Source organism: Oreochromis niloticus, linkage group LG15, assembly GCF_001858045.2.
Source record: "Oreochromis niloticus isolate F11D_XX linkage group LG15, O_niloticus_UMD_NMBU, whole genome shotgun sequence".
NCBI lineage: Eukaryota > Metazoa > Chordata > Actinopteri > Cichliformes > Cichlidae > Oreochromis > Oreochromis niloticus.
In genome coordinates, this window is record NC_031980.2 from 21,410,812 (window position 1) to 21,425,337 (window position 14,526).

Consider the following 14,526-nt stretch of genomic DNA (forward strand, 5'->3'; position numbering starts at 1 on the left):
ACAGACTGAGGCCAGCATAAAAAAGAATATGTTCTTCGTTACTTCCTCTCATTCCCCCACTTCTCTCATGTGTCCCACCTTTTTTCCGACACCAGTAGGTGGCAGTATTGAACTGAAAAACAGGGGACATGAACTACAGAGACCATGACTTTATCTCAGTGTGTACGCCAAAGAACACAAAAGAAAAAAGAAAGAAAGGAAAAATATGTAAATTTTACTGTATATATTTATTTATTCCTGCATCTCTTCACTGGCTTTCGGAGAGATTCAGAATCCACTTTAAAATTCTGTTATTAACATGAAATGCTCTGCAGGGACATGACAGGCCCCGCTTATATAGCAGAGCTTATGACACCTTTTCAATGCAGTCGGCCTCTCCGATCATTGAACCACGGTCCTCTAACTCACCCTGATTTTGAAACAAGAGGTAATGATGCTTTGAGGTTGTAGTGGTCACACTGTGGAAATCTTCCTCAGTCAATCAGGTTGGCTGACTCTGTTATTGTTTTAATCCTTTCACTTCATTTGTGACCATAGTGTCAAACCACACATGCATCTATGTGTGTATACTGGAATGAATGTCTGTCAGTATGACTGATTATGTGTGTGTTTATGTTTCTGTATGTTTTAACACTTGCACACTTATCTTCTAGACTTTTAGTCAAGACCGCCTAAACCAAGACCAAGACAATACCAAGACAGACCGAGTCAAGACCAGGACAAAGTCGAGACGAGACCAAGACTGAGACCGATGCAAAAAAGTCTTTAAACTGCAGCCAGATGCTGCTTCGTTTACGGCTGTCAGGCATATTTATGTGTATTTGCGATGCACTCACACAGCCCTCCTCACCGCTGTCTACTGTCTCACTCACTTACCGAGAGGACAGACGCACGCTCCACTTGACTGTCGCGTCTCTCACCCTCTCTGTTTTTCACACAATGATATTATCCTATATCCTCACATGTGATTGGCCAAAATATGGAGGGATTGGAGCATAGCTGAGCCACTGTGTGAGAGCTGAGCAGCGAAAGGAAAATAAGTGAGGAGCCTGCTCTCGCTCAATGGGAGTCGACTCTTCTGATTCGCTACAAAGCACTCTCTAAGCACGGCTCTTAGAGCTGATGCTTTTGCGCGTGACACATTATCGAACGTTACGTTGTGTGTCATGGATACTGTTGACTCCAAATCTCCCGACCACTATGTCGATCTGAGACAGCAAGACCGAGACAGCGAGACCAAGACGAGACCAAAACCACGTAAAAGTGGTCTCGAGACATCCAGCTCTATTATCTTTAGTGTGCAGCTTTTATTTGAACTGGCTTTTGAAAAGTGCTCTATAAATAAAGTTATTATTGTTTTAATACATTAAACTGCACATGAAAACAAGTTTTGGCTTCTAAATATGAGAATAAATCAAAACTTAAATGTTTTAAACAGCAGTGGATTCATGTCTGTGCTGAGCTGATGATGCCGTTGATCAGTGGAGTCTGACAGAAGCAATTCAATTCAATTCAATTTTATTTATATAGCGCCAAATCACAACAAAAGTCACCTTAAGGCGCTTCATAGATACAGAGAAAAACCCAACAATCACTTTGGTGACAGTGGGAAGGAAAAACTCCCTTTTAACAGGAAGAAACCTCCGGCAGAACCAGGCTCAGGGAGGGGCGGGGCCATCTGCTGCGACCGGTTGGGGTGAAAGAAGGAAAACAGGATAAAGACATGCTGTGGAAGAGAGACAGAGATTAATAACAGATATGATTCGATGCAGAGAGGTCTATTAACACATAGTGAGTGAGAAAGGTGACTGGAAAGGAAAAACTCAATGCATCATGGGAATCCCCGGCAGCCTACGTCTATTGCAGCATAACTAAGGGAGGATTCAGGGTCACCTGGTCCAGCCCTAACTATATGCTTTAGCAAAAAGGAAAGTTTTAAGCCTAATCTTAAAAGTAGAGATAGTGTCTGTCTCCCGAATCCAAACTGGAAGCTGGTTCCACAGAAGAGGGGCCTGAAAACTGAAGGCTCTGCCTCCCATTCTACTTTTAAATACTCTAGGAACAACAAGTAGGCCTGCAGAGCAAGAGCGAAGTGCTCTAAGAGGGTGATATGGCACTACAAGGTCATTAAGATAAGATGGGGCCTCATTATTTAAGACCTTGTATGTGAGGAGCAGGATTTTGAATTCAATTCTGGATTTAACAGGAAGCCAATGAAGGGAAGCCAAAACAGGAGAAATATGCTCTCTCTTTCTAGTCCCTGTCAGTACTCTTGCTGCAGCATTTTGGATCAGCTGAAGGCTTTTCAGTGAGTTTTTAGGACATCCTGATAATAATGAATTACAGTAGTCCAGCCTGGAAGTAATAAATGCATGAACTAGTTTTTCAGCATCACTCTGAGACAGGATATTTCTAATTTTAGAGATGTTGCGCAAATGGAAGAAAGCAGTCCTACATATTTGTTTAATATGTGCGTTGAAGGACATGTCCTGGTCAAAAATGACTCCAAGGTACCTCACAGCATTACTGGAGGCCAAGGTAATGCCATCCAGAGTAAGAATCTGGTTAGATACCATATTTCTAAGATTTTCAGGGCCGAGTACAATAACCTCAGTTTTATCTGAATTAAGAAGCAGAAAGTTAGCGGCCATCCAGATCTTTATGTCTTTAAGACATTCCTGCAGTTTAACTAATTGGTGTGTGTTACCTGGCTTCATGGATAGATAGAGCTAAGCAGAAGAGTCTCAGAAGAGAACTTGAAAATTATATACTGTGCAAAACAACATACGAAGTCAAAATTGAAGGGAAGGACATTATCACTTATTTTGAAACCAAAGAAAAATCATTTTTGTGCCATTTTCAAACTTTATATCTTACTGGGGAAGATCCAGATTCATAAATGTAATTTTCAAAATTTATCCCCATTATTTAATTTGTTTATCACTGATTGAAATTCACTCAGAAATTTTCAACAAAGCTGTCACAGATACAATTTTCTGTATAAAGTACGAAGCTATTATGAAGTCTGTCACATCCCATCCAAAGTCTGTCATTCTTTTAAAATCTTTATTTATTTACCGTTTCTTATTTTCATTATGTTGCTTATTGTTCCTCTTATTTGTCCTGTTTGTCTTTTTTTTTTCTTTTGTCCTGTATGTCTACTGTACAAAGTGAACTGGAATGACTGACTGTTCACTTTACAATTTTCAATAAAGTTCTGGAAGAAAAAAAAGCAGAAGAGTTTCAGATGTTTTTACAGTTCATAAAGTCTGGACCTTCTTGTTGTCCTGTTGCTGTTTTGTACTGTCTGCAGGTGTAACGACCAACATCCTGATCTGTGACCTTCTTTAAAGGTTTAGGTTTTAAATTTGACTTCTTTACTCTAAGTTCAAAGAGTGATACTGAGCTGTTTGATTCACTGAAGATCCAGGTAGCACTGATACAGTTATGCTGACCTTGTATCAAGTTTACTATATGAAGAAATATAAGAATAAGAGTGTTATGCTCTTGCTCTCAGTTTCACAAATGAGACAGTCTCAGAGATGAATACAGCATCAACTTCCTGCTCACTTCCTCATAGTGACATGAGTCATCTTGTCTCCTTTTACTGAATGAATTCAGTTCATAGTGTTTAAGCAGCCACATCTCCCTCTCTCTCTTAATGTAGATATTAAATGAGGTAAGTGTTTACTTTAATGCAGCTCTTCTGTACATTTGGTTCATTATTAGAAAACAGTGTTCACGGTGATGTTTGTCTGCACACATGAAAAGAGGTCAAGATTTAAACTCTTCACACACCAAAATTTGAGTCGTGATGTTCGCAATGATGACACTGCAGCAGTTAGACTATTAGCAGTTAGATGAGATGTGTTAGTGGTCTGAGGCCTGATTGTTCCGCTTTACACCTCTGAAGCCGTTTTTTTTCTGAGACATGAAGAGGAAGTGTTTAGCATTCACTAAAAAAAGTTCAAACTGTACTTAGCAAGAAGCTGGAAAGCCAGTCAGCACAGCACAATAAGAGAGTTAGCCTGTTAGCATCAGAGCCCTTGAACAGCATCTACAACTTGAGGATTTTGGTTCACACTAATCTTTAAAACTAAGCGTGCACAATCAGACATGTTGTCATCACTTGTATTCTTTATTTCTTTTGTTTTTAAAGTGTGAAAGTTGAAATTGAGTGTTTTTTCTGTCAAATATGTTTTTTGAATGTCACAAACAGGAAGTTTGATATCATCATAGACACAGTGAGATACACCGCTCCTTTTTTGTATTGTTAAAAATGTCATGCACCAAATTAAACAAAAAAAAGTTACTGTGCAGTGTGTCACTTAATATACAGGTAAATGTCACTAGATGACAGTAACAATGAAGTCTTCTTCATTTCCAGGCCAATCGTGAAGCATAACGATTGTTACCTCAGTACAAATATACAGTCAGTTACATGTTTTAAAGATTTCTTCAGTAACTAAGGAGTTACATGATGTAGTAACTGAGGTTAAGTAGTTCACTTAAAGTTTTTTGTGAAGACATCAAATAAAAGATGAATATTTAGATATATTAATGTGCTTCAGCCAATAATTCTTATGATATATTAAAAAAAACATTTCTTTGGACTTACTGCAGTAGCTAATTCTGACTCAATTCACACTCATGCACACCACTGCTTGATCCATGGTCTACATACCTTTGGATTACACTCAACATTAAATCATACAAAATTACAAATTTACTTTAAAAAGAACAAAAATGAAGTTACTCTATCATCCAAACATTGATGCAGCATCAGAAAAACAATAGGAAACATTTTATGAGTAACATCCTATTTCTTTGGTTTGCTGATGGCGGAATAGAGGTCACTGGGATCATTGGTAACACCAGCAGGTGAGGCAGCTGTCACTGTGCTGTAAGTCACAGTGTCATCATCACCAGCCTGTATGAAAACATTATAAGATGTTCTTAAAGATAAAAGCTGACATGGAATTTAAAAATCACAAACTTGCTGCCAACATCATCCATAGAAAAGTCAAAATCTTACCCGGGCTTTATTCTTGATCTTCTTGGTGAAGCTGATGGAGGCATATGACACACCATCATCAGCATCAGTCCACATCGTGTCCTGATTGGTTCCTGGACCAGATTCAGTGTCTGCAGGGTTTAAGCTCAGTCCCTGAAAAATACAGTTTTATATTTAAATTTTATTTACTGATTCAACTTATTTGCAAATCATTTTCCTTCCTTTCAATCTTTGAACTATTTTACACTGAACTCATCACTAAAGGTCATTTAAAGACTCAATCTGGTATAAAACTATAGAGTTCAAAGATGATGACATAAATGATTGAATAAGAACTTATTGGAAGATTTGAACTCACCGTGTTGTTGCCACATTGTGTTTTGTTTTCTGAAAAGAGGAAAAAAGATGAATTTACTTATGAGTCAACTTATTATAAACTTTAATCTGTGAATGTTTTCACCTTTAATTTTCTTCCATCTGATGATCACCACAACAGTTATTAAGAGAGCTGCTAAACCCACAGGAACGATGATAAACCATGAATGAACTGGAGAGATTATTAAAACATGTTAAACATGATACTGAATTTCTCCATACATAGAGTCAAGTCTCAGTCTGACATCCAGACTTCAAAAAAAGAGATTCAGTCTCTACCTCCAGATGGATTATTTGATGCTGTTGTCAGTGTCCCTGCTGATGTCTTTAATTCCTCTCTTGTTGTCCATGTGTTTCTTTTCACGGTTGGTTTAATTGTTGATGTTGTGGATTTTGTTGTCGATGATGTTTTTGTGGTGAACTTCACTGTTGTTGATTTAGTTGTTTTCACATCTTCACCTAAAGAAATACAATAACAACATTAAAGACACCAACAGTAAGAAAAGACTCACCTTTAGTATTTGTCCACATGTTGACTGTAACAGCAGATATTAAGAGTGCTGCTAAACCCACAGACACAATGATGCATCTCAGCAAATACAGATAATCTGAAAATAATAAAAACGGTTTGGCTTCAAATTTCTGTTCAGTACAAAAACCAAAGATTTCAAATCTAATAAATACAGTCGGTTTTCTAACATGTAGAGATGACGGTTGATGTGTTTTTGGACTGTGGAGTTTCAGGCTGCAGTATTTATTTAAAAATACAAAATCAAATATTCTAAATAAACACCAGCAATGAAAATGTTAATAATCAACTAAATGTGTTCAAAAATATATTAGTATTAAAATTTCATTTTATCTTTTATAGAAGCTAAACAGTCGATACAGATTTTAAAAAAGCAGAGTGATTCAGTCACTACCGTCTGGTTGATTTGATGTTGTTGTCAGCGATGTCTTTACTTCCTCTTTTGTTGTCCGTATATTTGTTATTTTTAATGTTGGTTTAGTTGTTGATTTTGTTGATTTTGTTGTCGTTTTCACATCTTCACCTAAAGAAATACAATAACAACATTAAAGACACTGACAGTAAGAAAAGACTTGAAAGTAAGTGAACAACAACAGAGAGGAAACAGTGGTGAGATGTTTAACAGTCTAACAAGTCTCATTTTTGATGATGTCTCATGTCTGAGGATATGTTCTCTTTATCGTCATACAGACACTCAACTGTGAGTCTACAGTGTTCATATGTCAACACAGAGCTGTTCAAGATGCTTTATCATTGTTCTCATGTACATACACTGGTGAAGATGGAGATATTGTAAGAGAAAAGCAACAATAGAAAAATGAACTTCATCACTGTGATCATAATTATTGTGGTGTTTCAGTTTGTTGTTCTAACAGGACAGTTTGAGCTGAAAACATTAAGATGTAAATACTCACTGTTTATAACAGACAGATCAATCATAAAGTCTGGACCTTCTCCTGTTGCTGTTTTGAACTGTCTGCAGGTGTAACGACCAACATCCTGATCTGTGACCTTCTTTATAACCAGAGAACAGTCTGCAGAAACACTCAGTCTGTCTGATTTAGGTTTGGCTTCTTTAATCTGCCCAAATTCAAAGAGTTCTACTGAGCTGCTTGAATCACCGAAGATCCAGGTAGTACTGATACAGTTATGCTGACCTTGTATCACATTTTTACAAGGCAGAGTAACATCATGTCCACGTCCAGCTGTGACAGTTTGATGTTGCTCAGTTGTTCCTGTTGAGAAAAAGAGAGAAATGTGAAACATCAAATATGTTATGAATATGAGTGTTATGTTTATAATGTGAGGTTTATTTTAAATACAACACAAGTTTAAGTTTCAACTTTAGTTTCCAAGAGTCAGCTCAAGTCAAAAAGTTAATCATGACTGTCTCAGTTAAAGGAAGAATAAAGAAGTAACACCTGTGATAATAATGCAGTTTATTAATTGAATGTGTTTCTATGTACACTTACCTTTAAACTGAAGCATCAGTATCAGTAATGAAGACATTTGAATCCATGTGAATGCAGCCATCGTGCTTCTCTGTCTCTCTCAGTCTCTGTTCTTGCTCTCACGTTCACAAATGAGACAGTCTCAGAGATGAATACAGCATCAACTTCCTGCTCACTTCCTCATAGTGACATCACTCCTTTACTCTCCTCTTGCTGAATTAATTCAGTTCATTCAGCTTTTAGACATCTGTATCTGCCCCTCTGTCTTAATGTAGATATAAATTTTGCTAAATCCTTTTTCACATTTAACAACTTTTATATTTAATCTATTTTGCAAACTCCCCTGTTTTCCCTTTAAAGGACTTTTTAACAGTGGAAAATATCTTTATCAATAATAGAAAAGAGGAAGTTAAATGTGTGAAGACTGTTAGATGAGGTAAGTGTTTACATTAATGCAGCTCTTCTGTACGTTGGGTTTGTTATTAGAAAATAGGTTTATTATGATGTTTGTCTGCACACATGAAATCGTTGATTACTCAAATTATTTACACACTAGAATCTGATTCTTAATGATTATAGTGAAACATGATAACACTGCCACAGTGAGCGCTGTTAGCAGCTCGATAAGAACATAGATCAGATGTGTTAGTGGTCTGAGACCTGTTTGTTCTTCATTGAATGTATGAAGTCATTCTTTCTGAGAAGTGAAGGGGAAGTGTTTTGGTGAGAATGTGGGTACAACAGCAGCAGAGCTCTGGAGGTTTCATGATGACCAGATGAACCTCTGACAGATAAATGGTTAACACACCGATGAACGTGACACTAAACTGTCTTTAGGATTCACACCAGTTTCTACACACAGCAGGTCCTTCTTATTTTTTTAATGTTGTTTAAGTATAATTCAGAAGAATAATATTAAGAATAAAAGCAGATGTTTGCACATGTTTGGAAATGTTATAATACAAGTTCAGTACAAACAGAGCTGTTCAAACCAGCAGAGTAAAAGTTTAATACTGAATATGAAAGAAGAGGAAGTCAAACTGGAGACAATAATAGATGGTAGATTGTACTGTGGTCTGTGGTGGATGGATCAGGTGTGTGTGAGGTGTGAGATGGAGAGAGTTCAAAAACACACAAAGTTGTTGTAGGAATGTTTAGTTTGTTTTAGAGTTTAGAAATGTGTTAAGATAGAATGTAGAATTATGGTAGAGACACTGACACTGCCCTGGATATAAATAAAGGCCTGAGTGTGTCATGAACTTAGGAGTAGATCTTAGGAGACCCTCCCCAGTTGAACTGTGAGACAAAGAGGAGTTTATCCTGAGTGGAAATTCCCCAGAGGATACCTGTGTGGGGGTCTCAACATTTAACTTGGTAACTGTGGTCTGGAGGGGAGATGGTATTTATGGCCCCTAGGAAGAGACACACACCCACAGTGTTTTAACTGATACACTCACACATCCACATGCACACTCACTCACGTGCACTCACATACCAGGTATGCACACACAGTCACTCACGAGCACTCACATAGACATCGGGTACGCGCACACACAGGCACTCGCGTGCTCGTGCACATAGACACAGACACAGAGTTTCCAGCACACTGTGGGGGATTTATGATGGGGTCGCTGCTATAAAGCTGCCTGGAACTAACAAAGGGGTGAAGATCTTTACAGAGGGACACCGGCCTCGTCTTCCCTTCTAGAAGTGCATGCTTAAATGAAGATGAATAAAGATTTTGTAAAAATAACTACTGAAGTTCCGGTGCCATTTTCTGGATGCTTCGGCGAATCAAAGAACCGGGGCGAAACTGATTTCCCAACATTGTTCACAAACATATTTAAGTTTATTCTTATTATCATACAGCAAAAAAAGCAATAGTTAGAAACTGAAATTATAATTTGGATCATTTTATCTGTTACTGTTTGTAAACCTCATTAAAACTCACCTCAGGAATAAAAATAAAGTAAGAAGACTAACAATCAAATAAATAACACAAAATTTAAACAGCAATAAATAACCTGTCATTTTTAACTCAGTGGGTTACCTTTAATAAAAATCATCAACAGCAAATTTAAACAAACTAAAGATTCTGTTTATCATAATTAAATAAAGGATAAATAATTGCTGTATGGTGTTTTACTTGTTAGATAAATCTAAATGTACATGAAAAAGTTTTTAGCTAAATATGAGATAAAATCAAAATGTAATTTTTGTTTCCTTTTTTTAAACCTGTCTTGTTCGACAGCTTTCACAATCAGAAACATGATCTGAATGGTCTGTTGTGCCAACACATTTGCTTTGCCAAGAGGAGCTTTATGAGATATGTATAGGTTTCTTATCTTAGTCTTTCTTTTTATTCTATTTGATTTATTCATTTCCATTGTTATTCACATTAATTTATGTGTAATTGATCAATACCAGAGCTGACAGGTAGGGAGAGGTAAGAATGGGTAGAGAGGAGAAAGGGAAAAAAGAAAAAAAGAGAAAAATTGAGAAAAGAGAAAATCAAAAGGACACAGCACACATAGTTCAACTCAACAGATCACCATCTGCTGCACCTGTAAGAAAAACATATACAAAAAACAAACAGCACCTCAGTAAAATGCTCAATCTTGCATGTGAGTGTGAAAGAGAAACACACAGTTTAGTTGGGCCCTCCACAGCACCCCAAGAGTCCTGCAGACACAAGCCCACACGTCCAGATGACAACCGTGTGCTGGCACAAGCAGAAGGAGGAAAGAATGACAAGGGAGGCCCAGAGAGAGCTCGCATGGCGAACGTTTAAGAGCCAGAACCATCCCAGCATTAGCTCAAGACTGTTCTCATGGGCAATGACCAGAAGGGAGTGGTAGGGAGGAGCAACCCTCACCTTCTATAATCATGTCCCACAGGTGTCAAGGCTCAGCAAGTCTCAGACTTAGACCCAGTCACACACACAGACACACAGTGTTTTCAACAGCAATGGGCTAATTTATGTGATGAGATGATGTTTGAGTTGTTGATCAGTGGAGTCTGACAGAAGCAGAAGAGTCTCCAATATTTTCATAGTTCACTCCATCTTCACCCTCATCATTAAGCTCCTGTGGAAAACAACACAACACACTTTAGATTCTCTCTGATATTGTCACGTCTGATGAGGCAGACGGCATGAAGAGGAGAGAATATGGACCCAAATGCAGACACAGAGATGCAGGAGAATGTTTAACAAAAAGCGAGCCTTCACTGCAAAAAACACCAAAAACAAAAGGCGATCGGAGATTGTGAAAAACTAACACAAACCTAAACTGGGAAAAACTAGAAACAAATATAAAGAATCTAAACCCGAGACAAAAGTCTGAATATGAAACATGAAAATCTGAGACGAGGGCCAATGAAAACAGAAATAGCAGAAGGAGAAACACAGACGACCCAGCAACAAACAGAGGAACACAAAGGTAACGAAGGAATGAGACACAGGAGGAAAACACAGCTGGAGAAACCACACACAACGAGACCTGGAAGAAGGAAAACGGAAAAAACTAACATGGCACACAAGACTGTCAAAGTCAAACAAGAAGACACGGACTTTACACTGAAACAAGGAGACATGACTGACAGGGGAGACAAAGGGAACATGGATCACAGGAAGAGCGCAGAAACCAAGAGACTAAAAAATCTAAATGATAATGAAAACAAAGACTATTAATAATTCAAAACACAAAACACTGGGTCACCCCCACAGGACCGTGACAGATATTCATACTTATGTTTTCACTCCTGTGATTTTCTTTAGATTCCTTATAATTACAGTTAAGTTTCAGTTGAACATGGTCAGCACAGGATATCCTTATCTTTCATTATGTTCTATCTTTGTATATCAAACAGGAACAGATACCACAAAGAGATTTTGCTCTATAAAGTTAGAGAGGACTACTGAGTGTTCAAACTCACATTGTTTGTTTCCATTTCTGTTTTGTTTCCTGAAAAGACAAAATAATAAAAAAAGAGTACAGTAAACAGTAAAACTCAAAACTTTTTATGTGTAAAAGTCTCATCTGTGAATTTTCTCACCGTTACATTTTATCCACATGTTGACTGTAACAACAGTTATTAAGAGAGCTGCTAAACCCACAGGAACGATGATAAACCCTGAATGAACTGGAGAGATTATTAAAACATGTTAAACATGAAACTGAATTTCTCCACACATAGTCAAGTCTCAGTCTGACATCCAGACTTCAAAAAAAGAGAGATTCAGTCTCTACCTCCAGATGGAATATTTGATGCTGTTGTCAGTGTCCCTGCTGATGTCTTTAATTCCTCTCTTGTTGTCCATATGTTTTTTTTTCACGGTTGGTTTAATTGTTGATGTTGTTGATTTTGTTGTTTTCACATCTTCATCTAAAGAAATACAATAACAACATTAAAGACACCAACAGTAAGAAAAGACGTGAAAGTAAGTGAACAACAACAGAGAGGAAACAGTGGTGAGATGTTTAACAGTCTAACAAGTCTCAGTTTTGATGATGTCTCATGTCTGAGGATATGTTCTCTTTATCTTCATACAGACACTCAACTGTGAGTCTACAGTGTTCATATGTCAACACAGAGCTGTTCAAGATGCTTTATCATTGTTCTCATGTACATACACTGGTGAAGATGGAGATATTGTAAGAGAAAAGCAACAATAGAAAAATGAACTTCATCACTGTGATCATAATTATTGTGGTGTTTCAGTTTGTTGTTCTAACAGGACAGTTTGAGCTGAAAACATTAAGATGTAAATACTCACTGTTAATAACAGACAGATCAATAATAAAGCCTGGACCTTCTTGTGGTCCTGTTGCTGTTTTGAACTGTCTGCAGGTGTAATGACCAACATCCTGATCTGTGACCTTCTTTATAACCAGAGAACAGTCTGCAGAAAGACTCAGTCTGTCTGATTCAGGTTTGACTTCTTTATTCTGCCCAAGGTCAAAGAGTTCTACTGAGCTGCTTGAATCACTGAAGATCCAGTCAGTACTGCCACAGTTATGCTGACCTTGTATCACATTTTTACAAGGCAGAGTAACATCATGTCCACGTCCAGCTGTGACAGTTTGAACAGTTTGATGTTGCTCAGTTGTTCCTGTTGAGAAAAAGAGAGAGAGAAATGTGAAACATCAAATATGTTATGAATGTGAGTGTTATGTTTATAATGTGAAGTTTATTTTAAATACAACACAAGTTTAAGTTTCAACTTTAGTTTCCAAGAGTCAGCTCAAGTCAAAAAGTTAAGCATGACTGTCTCAGTTAAAGGAAGAATAAAGAAGTAACACTTGTGATAATAATGCAGTTTATTAATTGAATGTGTTTCTATGTACACTTACCTTTAAACTGAAGCATCAGTATCAGTAATGAAGACATTTGAATCCATGTGAATGCAGCCATCGTGCTTCTCTGTCTCTCTCAGTCTCTGTTCTTGCTCTCACGTTCACAAATGAGACAGTCTCAGAGATGAATACAGCATCAACTTCCTGCTCACTTCCTCATAGTGACATCACTCCTTTACTCTCCTCTTGCTAAATTAATTCAGTTCATAGCATTTGGGCAGCCGTATCTCCCCCTCTCTTAAAATGTAGATATCAAATGAGTACAAACTTTTAAGATATTCAATACCTTTTATATTTAATGCATTTTGCAGATTCCCTTGTCACTTTAAAAAACTGTACAACAGCAGAAAAAACTCCAGTTCAACAACTGAATAGAGGAAGTTAAATCTGCAAAGGCTGTTAGATGACAGAAGTGTTTACATTAATGCAGCTCTTCTGTACATTTGGTTTATTATTAAACAAGAGGGTGAAGAATTTGTTTTTACACCCTTAAATTAGTCCTCAATTAAAAAACATGATAATACTGCAGCAGTGACGTCTGTTAGCAGCTCGATAAGAACATAGATGAGATGTGTTAGTGGTCTGACACCTGTTTGTTCCTCTTTGAACCTCTGAAGTCATTCATTCTGAGATGGGGGAGAAGTGTTTTGGTGAGAATGTACAACAGCAGCAGAGCTCTGGAGGTTTCATGATGACGAGATGAACCTCTGACAGATAAATGGTGAACGTGATACTGAACTATCAAGCAAGTAAAATTCTGAATAATATCAACAATGAAAGCAGACACATGTTTGGAAATGTTTCCATACAAGTCCAGTACAAACGAAGCTGCTCAAACCAGCAAAGTAAAAGTTTAACACTGAATATGAAAGAACTGGAAGTCAGACCGGAGACAATAATAGATGCTCATTACAAATATACAAATAAGAAATTGAAGTTATAATTTGGATCATAACATCAGTTATTATAAATGCGTTCAAACTCACCTCCTCTCCACATCTCAGAAAGAAAGAGATCAGGGATAAAAAAAAAAAAGAATAAAGTATAAATGTATACTGTGCAGGTGGGTGATGTAAGTGTTGATGGAGAGGTGGTGCGGTCCGGGTGGGTTTGGTGGTGTGTGTCGGCTGTCCTGAGCAGTGAAGGTTCCGTGGTAGTGTAAGGGCCGGAGGGCAGGCAGGTGAGGCAAGGAGATAATTCCAAAAGCAGGCAGGTGAACCAGATTTCCAGGATGAGTTGTTCAGCGTTGTGGAATACCCGGGAGCAACTAGAACACAAGATCACAAGTAAAGCACTTGAGACTTACTGGCATGAAGCGTGAGGCCTGGTTACCAACATACGGTAGTTGACAAACTGGCGAGGAAGCAGTGTCAGCGAGCAGCTTAAATCTCCAACCTAATTGCCTGAATCAGCTCCACATCCATTGATTGTGGATTTTAGGAAAACTAGGAAACCCTTGACCGCTGCTTCAATCCCGGGGGTCGATGTGGACATTGTGGAGGACAGCATGTCTTTCATCCTGTTTTCCTTCTCTCACCCCAACCGGTCGCAGCAGATGGCCGCCCCTCCCTGAGCCTGGTTCTGCCGGAGGTTTCTTCCTGTTAAAAGGGAGATTTTCCTTCCCACTGTCGCCAAAGTGCTTGCTCATAGGGGGTCATTTGATTGTTGGGTTTTTCTCTGTACCTATGAAGCGCCTTGAGGCGACTTTTGTTGTGATTTGGAGCTATATAAATAAAATTGAATTGAATTGGAATTGACTATAAATACCTTGGAGTAGACCACATAGACAATAAACTGAAC

General features: G+C 37.9%; 1 protein-coding gene and 2 long non-coding RNA genes across 3 annotated transcripts; all 3 read right to left on the bottom strand.

Annotated features, from left to right (window-relative positions):
• Positions 1 to 4,088: 4,088 nt before the first annotated feature.
• LOC109194767 (uncharacterized) lies at positions 4,089 to 13,725 on the bottom strand. Its single transcript, XM_025899065.1, has 7 exons — positions 13,713 to 13,725; positions 12,147 to 12,482; positions 5,669 to 5,848; positions 5,475 to 5,561; positions 5,373 to 5,401; positions 5,036 to 5,167; positions 4,089 to 4,930 (listed from the first exon to the last, which is right to left on the bottom strand). The coding sequence occupies exons 1-7, from the start codon at positions 13,723 to 13,725 to the stop codon at positions 4,820 to 4,822; spliced, it is 888 nt and encodes a 295-aa protein (XP_025754850.1). The 3' UTR covers positions 4,089 to 4,819.
• Positions 5,901 to 6,368, bottom strand: LOC112842534 (uncharacterized). Its single transcript, XR_003214344.1, has 2 exons — positions 6,313 to 6,368; positions 5,901 to 5,997 (listed from the first exon to the last, which is right to left on the bottom strand). It is a non-coding gene; the product is annotated as an uncharacterized LOC112842534 (long non-coding RNA).
• Positions 6,394 to 7,564, bottom strand: LOC112842532 (uncharacterized). The gene is made up of 4 exons (XR_003214341.1): positions 7,391 to 7,564; positions 7,076 to 7,153; positions 6,833 to 6,998; positions 6,394 to 6,441 (listed from the first exon to the last, which is right to left on the bottom strand). It is a non-coding gene; the product is annotated as an uncharacterized LOC112842532 (long non-coding RNA).
• Positions 13,726 to 14,526: the final 801 nt, after the last annotated feature.